General features: G+C 35.1%; 1 protein-coding gene across 4 annotated transcripts in view; it reads left to right on the top strand.

The window, feature by feature from the left end:
• IBTK (inhibitor of Bruton tyrosine kinase) overlaps nt 1-1,618 on the top strand; it is a 70,224-nt gene extending 68,606 nt beyond the window's left edge. For all 4 annotated transcript variants that reach the window (XM_016207351.2, XM_016207352.2, XM_016207349.2 and 1 more), the window contains one exon: nt 340-1,618. In XM_016207351.2, the coding sequence (XP_016062837.2) occupies nt 340-471 (132 nt within the window). In that variant the 3' untranslated portion in view covers nt 472-1,618. The remainder of the gene's footprint in view (nt 1-339) is intronic.
• Nucleotides 1,619-13,024: the final 11,406 nt, after the last annotated feature.

Below are 13,024 nucleotides of genomic sequence, written 5' to 3'. Positions count from 1 at the left end.
CCTAGAGACTTTAGAAGCAAGAATATGAAGACTTTTACAATAACAGAAATTTTCTCACAGAATGAAACTATTGGAATGAATGAATTTCAACATCTATTTTCAGTTTCTTTTTTCTTCTACTCAAGATTAAAATTCAAGGAAAGGTGGGTATCTAATTATCCTAGGTCAGGCCTCAAGCCTTCTCCTTGCCAAGGGGGATAGTAGGATACCTAATTTAATTCTGCTATGTTGTATTTATAGAAAGTAGTAGTTCCAGAGAAGGAAATTGGAAAGCTCATATAATTCTGCTTAGTTGGCAATTAAAAGATTCTTCCCTTTTTTCTTCTTCCCTCCTTTCAGATCGAGGAGCATGCAATACAAGATTTATTGGTTTTCTATGAGGCGTTTGGCAACCCTGATGAGTTTGTCATTGTTGAAAGGACACCACAGGGACCACTGGCAGTACCTATGTGGAATAAGCATGGATGCTAGTTTGCTGTGGAATTGAGATGTGTTTTTCATAAATCGTGATTGTTATAAAAAGCTGTGGAAGAGTTCTTACAAATTTGGTAACAGATCATTCTAGGTAGAATAAGAAAGATCTAATTTCTGTACTGCAGTTCAAGCATATAATATTTGTGTGATTAAAAAGAAATTCCTTAGACTTGTGATTTTAGTAATTTTATGTAAAAGTGTATGAGAGGAAAAACTAGATTAAGTTTAAGTAGAAACATTTCTTCTGAATAGGTCTGAAAAGGAAAACAAGCAATTGAAGTGTAAAATTTAGGAGTGATGCATTAATAATAACTTTCCATTTGAAAACTTGTGCTAAATAATTTAGAAGATTTTTGCCAAATATCTGTTGTCACTTCTTTTTTGATATAACATTGGTGAGCTTAAAGTAGGAGTATTAGCCATTATTTTTGATCCATTAATGTCCAAAATTTTGTGTTTACTACAATAATTCTCCATTTTTGTGTCTTTTTTCATCAAGCCGTGAACATTCTAGTCTGTTTAAAGTTTGAATGCTCAAATGCCATATTATTTCAGCTTGGATAGCATATTCTCCATTTGCATTAAACTATGGAGTACAGTGAAAAGGAAATATGAACACTTCTGAATAGCTTAGTCCAAGATAATAGTTTCTTTATAAGATTTGGAGTCATTGTGGGTTGTGTCTTAGTGGGAGGGGAGACCTTATAAAAGCCTAATTGTGAGAGAATCAGTTTTCCAGTGTTAAAATTTTCTGAAATAAATGCTTAATTATACATTACAAGAATTAAATAATTTAGAAGAAGATGGGTTTATGGTTACTTTACAATATTATGTTATCAGAATTTCTCTGAGCCTGGGTTATATAAATAGACATATACATTGTTTGTTTTCTTTACAGTACGCTATTTGGTTTACTTTTGAGTGGTTAAATTTTTAAAAAACGTTAAATGTGTGCTCTAGTTCCTGGACAGATTGGGAAGGTTAATGTTCTAGTTTCTGGGACATGAGCCTAGGGGAACACACAGGAAATTCACTGCGTTAATTCAGATGATGGAAATATGGCTGCAACTAACAGTACTTGAGGTTTAGCTCTACTTGAAAGAGGCAAACTTGTAAGTAAATGTGCAATAAAAAATAATCTTGATCACTGCTGATGTGTGTTTGATATCTTGCACTATATTGGCATCTATTATAGGAGGAATTACTATAGTTAGTATTTGTTTTAAGTGAATGCTGTATCCATTCCTTGACTACTTAAAAGGGCAGTTTCCCTAAAATGCACCTGTGAAAAATTTTATATTATGTGTTTGAGTAAATTGAGAAGAGATGAATTTTGTTTTATTTTGCAGTAAAGAGGCCTTCTGAGTAATTTATTTGAAGCCTTGAGTCTTACATGTATACTAACATCTTTAATACATAAAGATGCTGTGAAGTGATGATGATTTTCATAGTGCGCTTCATGCTGCCTGGGCACCACCCTCCAGGGCCTGTGCTGGGTGAGATGTCAAGGGCTAACCAAATCTGTGGGTTTAGGCCCCAACAAACCTGTCAGCAGTTGCATTTTATGGCCTGTTTTATGTAGTGGGGTGTCCTATTAAATTTCACTGAAAAAAAGTTATTTTGCTAGTAAAATGAATGATAAGCACTGCTAAAAACTAATTTATAAACAATTCCATGAAGATAGCAACCTGATACATTGCCAAAAAGCCCAGGAAAGTAACCTTATTCCCCCTAACAGTAACATTATTCTGCCTGCAATTATTAATTCATCTTTAATAGAATTGAAGAAAATCTAGCATTGGCCACTTGAAGGATCAGTGGGATGGATAGAAGAGGTTTTTAAGAGTCAAGAAAACAATCATAGACTCAAAGTGGGGATGGACAGGTGGGGAGTTGGGTGTAGGGAGTAGGTGTCAGAGCAGAATATGCTTAAAACTTGCAAAATCAAGAAGTCTACCAGTCAGGTAAAGTCAAATTTGTTGACAAAATACAAGATTCAGGCCTTCTCTCAAAGTTCTGAAGAGGTGGCTTTTACAATAAATTTAAGACAATCCTAGTTTACACAGAAACAACAGATGCAGTTAGTTGAGAAAGGTGTTGCTGGGAATACCTGGGTTGGTTCTGTAACTCTTGGAGGCTGGGGATATGTGTGTGTTCACAAGTGGGTTGACAGCTGTTTCATAAAATTTGACATCTGAAGAAGCCTTACAGATTACTTTGCATATTCCCCTTCGTTTTATAAATTGAAGAACACAGACTCCAGAAAAAGTGAGTAATGAGAATGAGATCTTATGTCTTTTGTTTGGTTCCCCTATGATTGTACCAGACTGCCTCTTAGAAAGTGCTAATTGTCTACAGAAATGTAGCAGAGACTAAGAAAATGTTTTAAAAAAGCACTTAGTAAAAATAAGTGTAACCCAGAAGATTCCAGAATTGGCAGTATAAGAGATGTTTTCAGAAGAAGCTACAACAATCTTCCAACAAGGAATGGAGGACAAGTGATCCAAGACAGCAAAACAACCTGGTCTCTCCTACACACACAAACTGAGTCTCAGCCCTTATATGTTTCCTTTTCTTCTGTCTACTTGGCTGCTTGGCTGGCATTTCATTTGTGTCAAAACGGAATTCTTGCTACCCCCAAACTTGGATCTTTCTTATTTCCTTGTCTCTTAATCAGTTATTCTCCAAAATCATTCCAGCTGAACTTTTGGATTCTTTGTCTTTCCCCATTTTGCCCCTACATTTATATCAGTTCTTTCTCTGCATTATCTTTTATTTAATCTTTACCATTTCATTCTTCTTACTACTGTGTTTAATGTCTTAATTCATTTTAGAAGTTCTCAAACTTTTTGGTCTCGAGATGACTTTATACTGATAAAAATGATTGAGGACTTCAAAGAACTTTGGTTCATATGGATTACATCTATCCAAATTTAATGTATTCAAAATTAGAACAAACTTTAAAAATTAAATTAATATAAAAATCATAAGCCATCACATGCTAACGTAAAAAAACATTTTATTGAAAATATAACTATTACAGAACAATAGCAAGAAGACTGGGATTGTTTTCTATTTTTATACTTAACTCATTACTTCAAGTTTAGGTCTTTACTGCCTGGTTTAATAGAGGACTCCTTAGGTTCTTACATCTACTCTGCATTGACTGTCTTATGATATCACATGTCATGTACTGTCTGGAGACTTGAAAAACAGACTGGAAAAGCAAATAGTGTTACAAAAATAGTTTTCATCTCACCAGCGTATGAAAGGTTGAGAAATTGGTCGAGAACCCTTGTGCTAGCCCCTTAGCTGCTGTGACCTCTTTCTCTGTCTCCCTGGTCCAATCCATTAGACTCATTACCTCCCAAAGGAGTACCTGCAAAGCCTACAACTTGTCTTTTTCCCTGCCCTGAAAACATAAATTACTCCTCTATACTTTAAGTAAGTTCATATATCTTCAGTTTGGCCTTCAAGTGCTTTTTTTCATCTATATATGTAGTGGTGGAGTCAAACCTGATGTTATGTTTCTCCCAAATAGACTTCAAGCTTTGCTCATGCAAATCTCTACCTAAATTTTTCTTTCTCTTCACTTATTGAAATTTTACCTATTCATGATTAAGGCAACCCAAATTATATTTCATTTATACACTTTTTCTTGTCTTTTTCTTCTCATATCCCCTCAAAAATAAAAGCAGTAGCATATATAGATCAATTGTTATTTCCTCTTAACACTTTATTCCTTTTAGGATACTTGTCATATTCTGCCATTTTTATTTTTTCTATGAGTCTTTATCTTTTACTAAATTTATATTTTGAAGGTATGGACAAGGCATTCTTTTCTTATATGTGTGTATTTAAATCTTAAAATCTTGAACCATAATATAGATAAGTGCACAAAACAAAAATATTCCGCTTAGTGATTTACCAGTAGGTCAAGAAATGAACCATTAACACCACTGCAGAAAGAGGGGCTTGATTTTACTAATATTTTATCGAGGACTTTTGCTATAATTCATGAAGGATATAGGTCTGTGTTTTTTCTTTTGCTATCTTTTTCTGGCTTTGGAATCAGCCTAATGGCCTCATAGCAGGAGTTGAGAAATATTCCCATCTCTGTTTTCTGGAAGTGTTTATAAATCATTGGTATTATTTCTTATTTAAGTGTTTGATAGAATTAACCAGTGAAGCCATCTGGGTATGGTTTTTATTTTCAATTGCAATTGACATACAATATTATATTAGTTTAAGATGTAGAACGTAGTGGTTAGACAATTACATAACTTATGATCACTCTAATAAGTCTAGTATCCATCTAACACCTGTATGGGCTTTTCTTTGTGGAAAGATTTTTAATTATTCGATTTACTTCTATAGCTTTACATGTTACAGGCCTATTGAATTTTCTGTATTCTTGAATCAGTTTCAGTCATTTCTGTGTCTAGGAATTTTTTCAACTTATATAAGTTATCTATTTTGTTGGCATAAAATTCATAGGATTTTCTTCTAATTCTTTTAATGTCTGTACGGTTGGTAGTGAGGTTCCCGCTTTTACTCTTAATTTTGTTCATCGATATAAAATTGCTTTAATCTATTTAAATTTACTGAGATATGTTTTATCTTCTAAATTAATGGTCTATCCTGGAGAATGTTCCATGTGTGCGTGAGGATTGAATTGACATCAACCTCTTATGAAACAGTAGCCTATAGGACTTTGTACATAGATTGCTATGTTGAGGACACAAATTTTTCACCTAAATAAAAAACAAGAATAGAGGCTGGAGAACAAAGGGCGTAGACTGTGCTGGGTGTGTATTTGCACCTCAGATCCATTCTCTGTTCTCCCCACTACTGTGTCTCATGAAGTTGAACTTGATGTTATCAACCAGCTCATTTTCCCTCTGGCTCTGTTCCTTGAGCCACTTTGGAGCACTAGCAGAATATTGGCATATTGACAGGAGGAAAGAGAGAGCAGCTTTTTTTCTGTTCTGACCCTCTACAGCTGCTGCGGGCTGCACTCCTCAGAAAGGTCAGAGCTGCCATGAGGCAGCTTGCTGTGCACACAGCACTCCCCCAGCTTCTGGTGAATGTGTTTCCCTCACCCACTCTAGGAAGGCAAGGCTACTGTAGTATCCATTATAGCTTCCCTCGGGCCTGCCCGCGCTTTTATGAAGAGTCCATTAATAATGTACCCAAGTTGAGAATGCTGATTCCGCTCGGACCTGAAGCAGAGATGATCTGAGTAATGGAGAAAGGTATGAGAATGTAGAGGTTTGGGTTCAAGGATAGTTTACCTAGAAATACGGCAGCAAACATGCAGATGCATGAGACACAAAAGTGGTAGATGGGGCAACTGTTTTGTGTTTGAAAAAGTGAAGGGCTACACATCAAGAAAGCAGAAAATGAGAAAGCGCAAATAAAGATCAGAAATGCTGGGAACAGAGGAAATAACTGCAGAATGGGGGTGAGATGGAATCAAGAGTTCGAAGGAAAACTTGTTGGTAAGGAGGAAAGTGCTATTTATTTCTCCTAAACTTAAGGGCAGAAATTGAAGATGGTCACAGGTGAGTGGTTCTCAGTTTGACCTCTAGATTAGCAACATCAGCATCACTGAGAACTTGTGAGGAATGAAAGTTATCGGCTCTACTGCAGTTCTACTGAATCTGGAAGTTGGGGAGTGGAGCCCCACAATGTGTTTTTTAACACATTTTTTCAATTACAATTGACATACAATATTATATTTGTTTCAGATGTATAACCTAGTGGTTAGATAGTTATATAACTTATGAAGTGAACACTTTGATAAGTTTAGTACCCATCTGACACCTATATGGACTTTTCTTTTTGGAATGATTTTTAATTATTCAATTTTATTTTTTTACATGTTGTAGGTCTAAAGTTAAAAAAAAAAAAAAAAAAAGCCCACAGCCCTGAGGACATATTTTGAGGTGAAAGAAAAGAGAACCTATTTTAGGCTTGATAATCTAGGTAGAATTACTTTCCATACCACAGAGATGATTGGTAACTGGAAGAGAGTGGAAAGCATACTTGGTATTTAAGTTTAAAGGCCTTAAGTTGTGTTAATTATCAAATCAAAGGCTTTTCACTATTTGATAGCAAAAGGGGTTTATTTGTAAGTTGCTTACTTTTAAAATCTCAAATATTGCCCGGCCGGGCGTGGCTCAGCGGTTGAGCGTCGACCTGGGATCCAGGCGATCGGGGTTCGATTCCCGGTCAGGGCACATGCCCAGGTTGTGGGCTTGATCAATGACTCTCTCATCACTGATGTTTCTATCTCTCTCTCTCCCTCTCCTTTCCTCTCTCTGAAATTAATAAAGATATATTTTTTAAAAATAAATAAATAAAAATAAAATCTCAAATATTTAGTAAAGCTTAAAATGTTTTTGAAACTTCCTTAGGTGCCCTGAAATTTGCTAGTCCTAATTATAACTTGCTGTTAAGAAAATAAAAATTTTTTCATTGATCAACCAGGCAGAAAATCAATAAGGAAACATTGGCCTTAAAAGACATGTTAGATCAGATGGAACTAAAAGATTAATATGGAACATTCTATCCAAGAGCAACAGAATACACATTCTTTTTAAGTGCACATGGAACATTCTCCTGGATAGATTATATGTTAGACCATAAAACAAGTCCTAAGAAATTTATGAATATTGAAGTCATATCAAGCATCTTTTCCAACCACCATGGCATGAACTAGAAATCAAATACAATAAGGAAACTGGAAAATTCACATCTATGTAGAGATGAAACAACAAGCTGCCCAATAACCAATAGGTCAAGAAGAACTCAGAAGATATATATTAAAATATACCTTGAAATGAATGAAAGTGGAAATACAACATACTAAAATTTATGCGGTGCTACAAAAGCAACTCTAAGAGGGACAAATGCCTACATCAAGAAGTAAGCCTGGCTGGCATGGCTCACGGCCTGTGATCCAGAAGATTGTGGTTTAATTCCTGGTCAGGGCACATGCCCGGGCAGCTGATCAGTGACTCTCTCATCATTGATGTTTCTTTCTCTCTCTCTCTCTCTCTCTCTCTCTCTCTCTCCCCTTCCCAGCCTCTCTCTGAAATCAATAAATAATATTTTTTAAATAAATGAAAATAAGAAAAATCTCAAACAACCTTACTTTATACCTCAAGGAACTAGAAAAAGAACAACAAAGCCCAAAATTAGGAAGAAGGAAGTAAAGATTAAAAAAAGTAAATGGAGTAGAGATTCAAACTCAGTATAAAAGTTCAATGAAGCTAAGCAGGGTCTTTTTTTAAAAAAAAAAGATAAACCTTTAGCTAGAGTTCCCAAGAAAAAAGAGAAATGAAAATCAGAAACGAAAGAGATGTTACAACTGGTAACATAGAATACAAAGGATTATAGAGACTACTGTGAGCAATTTTATGTTAACAAATTGGACAACCTAGAAGTAGATATGTTTCTAGAAACATACAATCTACCAAGACCAAATCATAAAAGAAATAGAGAATCTGAACAGGCCAATTACTAGTAAGGAGACTGAATCAGCATCAGAATCTCACAACAAAATCCGGGACCAGATGGCTTCCCTGGTGAACTCTGCTAAATACTCAAAGAAGAATGAGTACCGGTCCTTCTCAAACTCTTCCATAAAACAGAAGAGGAGGGAACGCTTCTAACTCATTTATGAGGCCAGCATTACCCTGTTATCAGAACCAGACAAGGACACCACAAGAAAAGAAAATTACAGGCCAACATTCCTGATGAACATAGGTCCAAAAATCGTCCAGAAAACAGCAAACTGAATTCAACGATACATCAGAAGGACCGTATACCATGATCAAGTGGATTTATTCCAGGGATGCAAGGATGGTTCAACATATGCAAATCAACCATTGTGCACCACATTAACAAAATGAAGGAGAAAGATTAGATGATCATTTCAATAGATGCAGGAAAAGCATTTAATAAAATTCAATATTTACGATGAAACGCCACCAAGTGAGTACAGAGGGAACTTACCTGAACATAATAAAGGCCACATCTGACAAGCCCGCAGCTAACATCATACTCGGTGGTGTGCCTCCATGTCGCACGCAGATCACAAAGCGTGACCGCGCTTTCCCTCTAGGGATTTTGTGCGTGGGCTCCTTCCCTGGTTGGCTGGGATGTGCCAGAACTTACTTATCTTGCATAAATAAGTATTCTTTACAGCATTGTGCCGATAGCTACCAGTATAGATTTTATGCTTAAAATTTGCCTAGAGGGTAGATCTTGTGTTGATCACACACACACACACACACGTACTACTGAAAAGGGGGCAGGAGAAAACTTTGGCTCATCATGTGTATACATTAAATATATACAGCTTTTTACATGTCAATCATACCTCACTAAAAGTGGTTTAAAAAATCAAATGAAAAAGAAACAGTTAAAAGAGCTGAAAGAGATGTCTGAGCTGGGGTCAGGGCACAGCTGTTTTGGCACAACTCTTTTAGCAGGGCTTGACTTCTAAGCTCTGCAAGTGTATTACTTTTATAATTTAAAAATTGTAAAGTTAACTATAAGCTCAAAAAGGTAGTAAGTAGATAGATGGCTTTATAGAAAAGAGAGACAAACATAATTTTTGCTTAGTATACTGATTTTCCTTGTGTTTAATATTAAAATTTCAGACTGTATAAAACAAGTACCCTGAACTTGGTTGACATGTGAAAGCTCTAATCATTAAGCAAAGTTTCCTTCAGAAAAGCCCGCATTTAAGAAAATGTACAAGTATAAAGGCTCTATCTTCACTCTGTGCTCTGTCAGATATTTTAAGGCAAAATCTGGTGGACTGTAAAAAGCAAATTATTTACATATATTCAATCTTGTTTCATAGCCCTGAAAACAAGTTCTTTTTAGGCTTGTTAAAAATAAACTTTTGAACCCTATCATTATGTATGATAGTGAAGAGACAAGTAAATTGTATACTCTGAAAAATTACCAATATATACCATATAACTATAGAAGTAGATAAGCATTTAAATAAACCCCTTTCTAATAAACATATTAATTGCAGCGTCCTTCTACATGGACCATCAGTCAGTAAAGAACATAAGCCAAAGCAGGAAGTTAACAAAATAAGTTAAAATTTACGAATGCTTGGGGTTGATTTCTATTAAACATTTAAAAAATTGGTTTTAATTTTGTGCGCCATTTGAGCCTCAGGTTCTTCTTTGGAATCACTATTTTGAGGCTTGCATTTTAAGAACATGGATTCTAAAGGTGTTCCAGAATTAGAAATTAGATCTTTTTTTATGGGTTACTGGGAGTTCACAACTCCAAATGATCATGTTTTAATATAATGAAAGTCGCCAAATGAGGCACTATATCTTTCAGATGTATAGCAACAGATGGCATATTAGTTTAGAATTTTAAGTTGTGAATTGTATCACAGTTGTTAACTCAAGAATTGAAAAGGTAACAGAGTTTTATGTTCCATGTGAAGACATCTAAAGTTGGTAGGTGGATAAAGATTGAAACAGAGTTTCACAAAATGCATTTATCAATTTATTTTTTGTTGTTTCACTTTATTGTGAACCCAATAAGCTTAAAATCCATAGGCAAAATAAGGCTGGCTTGTTTTTTAAGTCAAGTCATGAAGCTAAACTGTCCTCCCCTGCAGTGTGAAGCTAAGTCTAATGATCAAGTCTTAATAAAAGTGTATTTTGTATACTTTTAGTAGTTTAGGGCAAAGAGGAAGTAATATCCACTCTCACTGGAAAAAAATTATTTAATGAGAAAATCAAAGTTCATTTCATGACAACTTATGCCTGACACTATTGGATGTCTTAGTTTAGACCCCTTTAAAGTATTCTATAGCGGAAAATCACAGATGGTTCTATTAAAAATAATCCAAGTATTGTATTAGTTATGTCACTCTCAAGTCCTCATTTCGTGCATAACACTTAGAGGAAATAAAACTTATTTTCATTTTAATTAGTTTTTAGAGAAAATGAATTTATTACTATTGTATCTTTAAAGTGCTTTTTATTATGTATGTCACTGGCTTCAATTAAGACATTTGAAGGTTTTAAAAAAATTGTGAAACAAATTACTAATTGCACTTATCAATAGAAATAGCAAAACATTCCAGTTTTATAACTCTAATATTCCTTTTATTTCCAACCCCAGCAGAATGGAAATAACAGCAAGCTGGAACTAAAAGATAATTTTCCTTTACCTTCTAAGAACAACATAGCAGTGGCCAGCCTTGGCTGGCTCGTTACCCTGGTGCTGTTACTGTTAAGGAGTGCATTGGATTCATTTTGCCAATGTTAAAAAAGGAAAACTTAGAAAAAGAGGCATTTTGTATGATTTCATATTAGATGTATGCCCATAACTATGTATCTAAGACCATTACCATCAACATCACACTCATCACCAAGAATTTGTTTAAATAGCTACTATACAAGAGGGTAGAATTCAAGGATGGGGAATGATAGAAAGTGTAGTTTCTCCTATTTGAGCTGAGAGTGGCAGAAAATAATGTGGTATTTTCTAAGAGCCTATAAGAAGAGATATAGGAAATAAGTACTGGAATTAAAGGTAGTGACTGAGATTTAAAAAAAAAAAATTATTCTTTGGTTGTATGTTAAACATTTACTTTGATTAGTTAAATAGAGCACCCCCAAATAATTTTAACTTAAATTTTTATCTTAGATATTTTAATAGTATACCATTCATAGGGGAAATCAGGCTTGTTAGGAAGGAGATTTATGTTCCTTTTAACATTACTTGCTCTCAGAGTTGTTGTTATAAACTTGCTACTCCTCTAGGGTTATCTTCATAGCATATGCAGTATGTATAATTTCACAAAGTTTACTATAGCATTATTACTTTCATTGGTAAGATGCGATCATGCCATATATGTTATTTGTAGAGTTCTTGTGAAACTGTAGCATTTGGGTGTCACTCATATTAAGATTACATAGTACAGAAATATCAAGCATTTTAAAACAGGGCAGAATGTATGCTCAGTGCAAGGTTCCCTAAGATGTTTTCTACGGAATGCCAGTGCTGAGTGGTGCTGATAGCTATATAGCTCTAAAAAGCCCCATGATTAAGTTAATTTGGGAAATGCTGGGTTAAAGACTACAGGACTTCTCAGAACCTTTAATTTGCTAATATGCATTGCAAACTCTGAAGAAAGGCTTTTGCATCATGCTTTTTAAAGATGTATATTAAATTTATTTAACCAATGAATTTTTTTCTTTTTTTTCCTTTTTTTTTAATTTTATTTTTGAGCAATATTACTAGGACTGGAGTTCATGCAGGATTTTCTAGATCATGCTGACATCAAAGTTAGATAGAAAAGCTCTGGAATTAGACAAACTAGCAAATCATTTTACCTCGCTGAGCCCTCGGTTCTCACCTATACATTAAGGATAATAATTCCTATCGAAACCGCATTAGTTGGAGAAGCTGCGAGCACACATGCAGCCACTGTAACTCCCCAGTGGGACGTCACGAGCTAGGAGAACTGAGCAGTATGTCGCCACAGATGACTGTGAAGCAACAGGAAACATTTGAGCTGTTTTATATTAAAATATAAATTTTGCTTTGGTTCATGATTCTAACTCAGTCCTATAATTGATTCATTCTTTATTAAACTGAGTATTTTCACATACATCATCTCATTTAATATTCATAAAAGTTCCTGGGATAGTTTGTCTATTTTTACATTTAATTTTACGGATGAGAAAACTGAAGTAATAAATAACTTTCCCAAACGCTAACAGCTAATCTGTGGAGCCTGTATTGAAACTCTGAGTTGACTCGAAGCCCATGCTTTATTTTTTTTAAAATTCATTTATTCACATAGTTAAAAAATTAATAAAAAATGATGAAAAGTCGCAGCTCCTCCCCCTGCCCACACCCTCCTGCCCCACTGCGGGCTCCCCGGGCTTAAGTTAGATTCGGCGTCCTCTCTGTTCCCCGTGCAGATCCCAGCACACACAGAGATGTTCCTAGTTCCTCTAGGTGCATAATTCTTAGACATGACATAAAAATCCATAAGAGAAAAAATCAATAGATTTAAAATCTTTTGTGCTGTGAGAGACCCTGTTAAAAGGATGAAAGACAAGCTACAGACTATATCTAGAACATAGAAAGAACACTTATAAAAACAGGACAGCTATAAAATGGGCAAAATATACCAACTGATATTTCACCATAGAGGAGATACGGATGGCAAATAAGCACATTAAACCATGTTCAACATCATTAGTTGTTAGAAAAATGCTAATTAAAAACCCCAGTGAGAGATTATTTTACAATGACCAGAACAGTTAAAATGAAAAACAGTGAGAATACCAGAAGCTGGGTCGCTCGGTGGCTGGTGGGAATGTGAAATGGTACAGCCGCTCTGGAAAAGTTTGGCAGTTTCTCATAAAACTAAACATGCATTTACCACATCACCCAGCAACTGCACTCTTGGCATTTATCTGAGAGAAATGAACACTTAGGTTCACACAAAACCTGTATACAAAGGTCCATAGTAGCTTTAAGT

This window comes from Miniopterus natalensis, chromosome 5 (genome assembly GCF_054644295.1).
Source record: "Miniopterus natalensis isolate mMinNat1 chromosome 5, mMinNat1.hap1, whole genome shotgun sequence".
In the NCBI taxonomy this organism is placed as follows: Eukaryota; Metazoa; Chordata; class Mammalia; order Chiroptera; family Miniopteridae; genus Miniopterus; species Miniopterus natalensis.
This window is presented reverse-complemented; position numbering and strand designations above follow the sequence as displayed.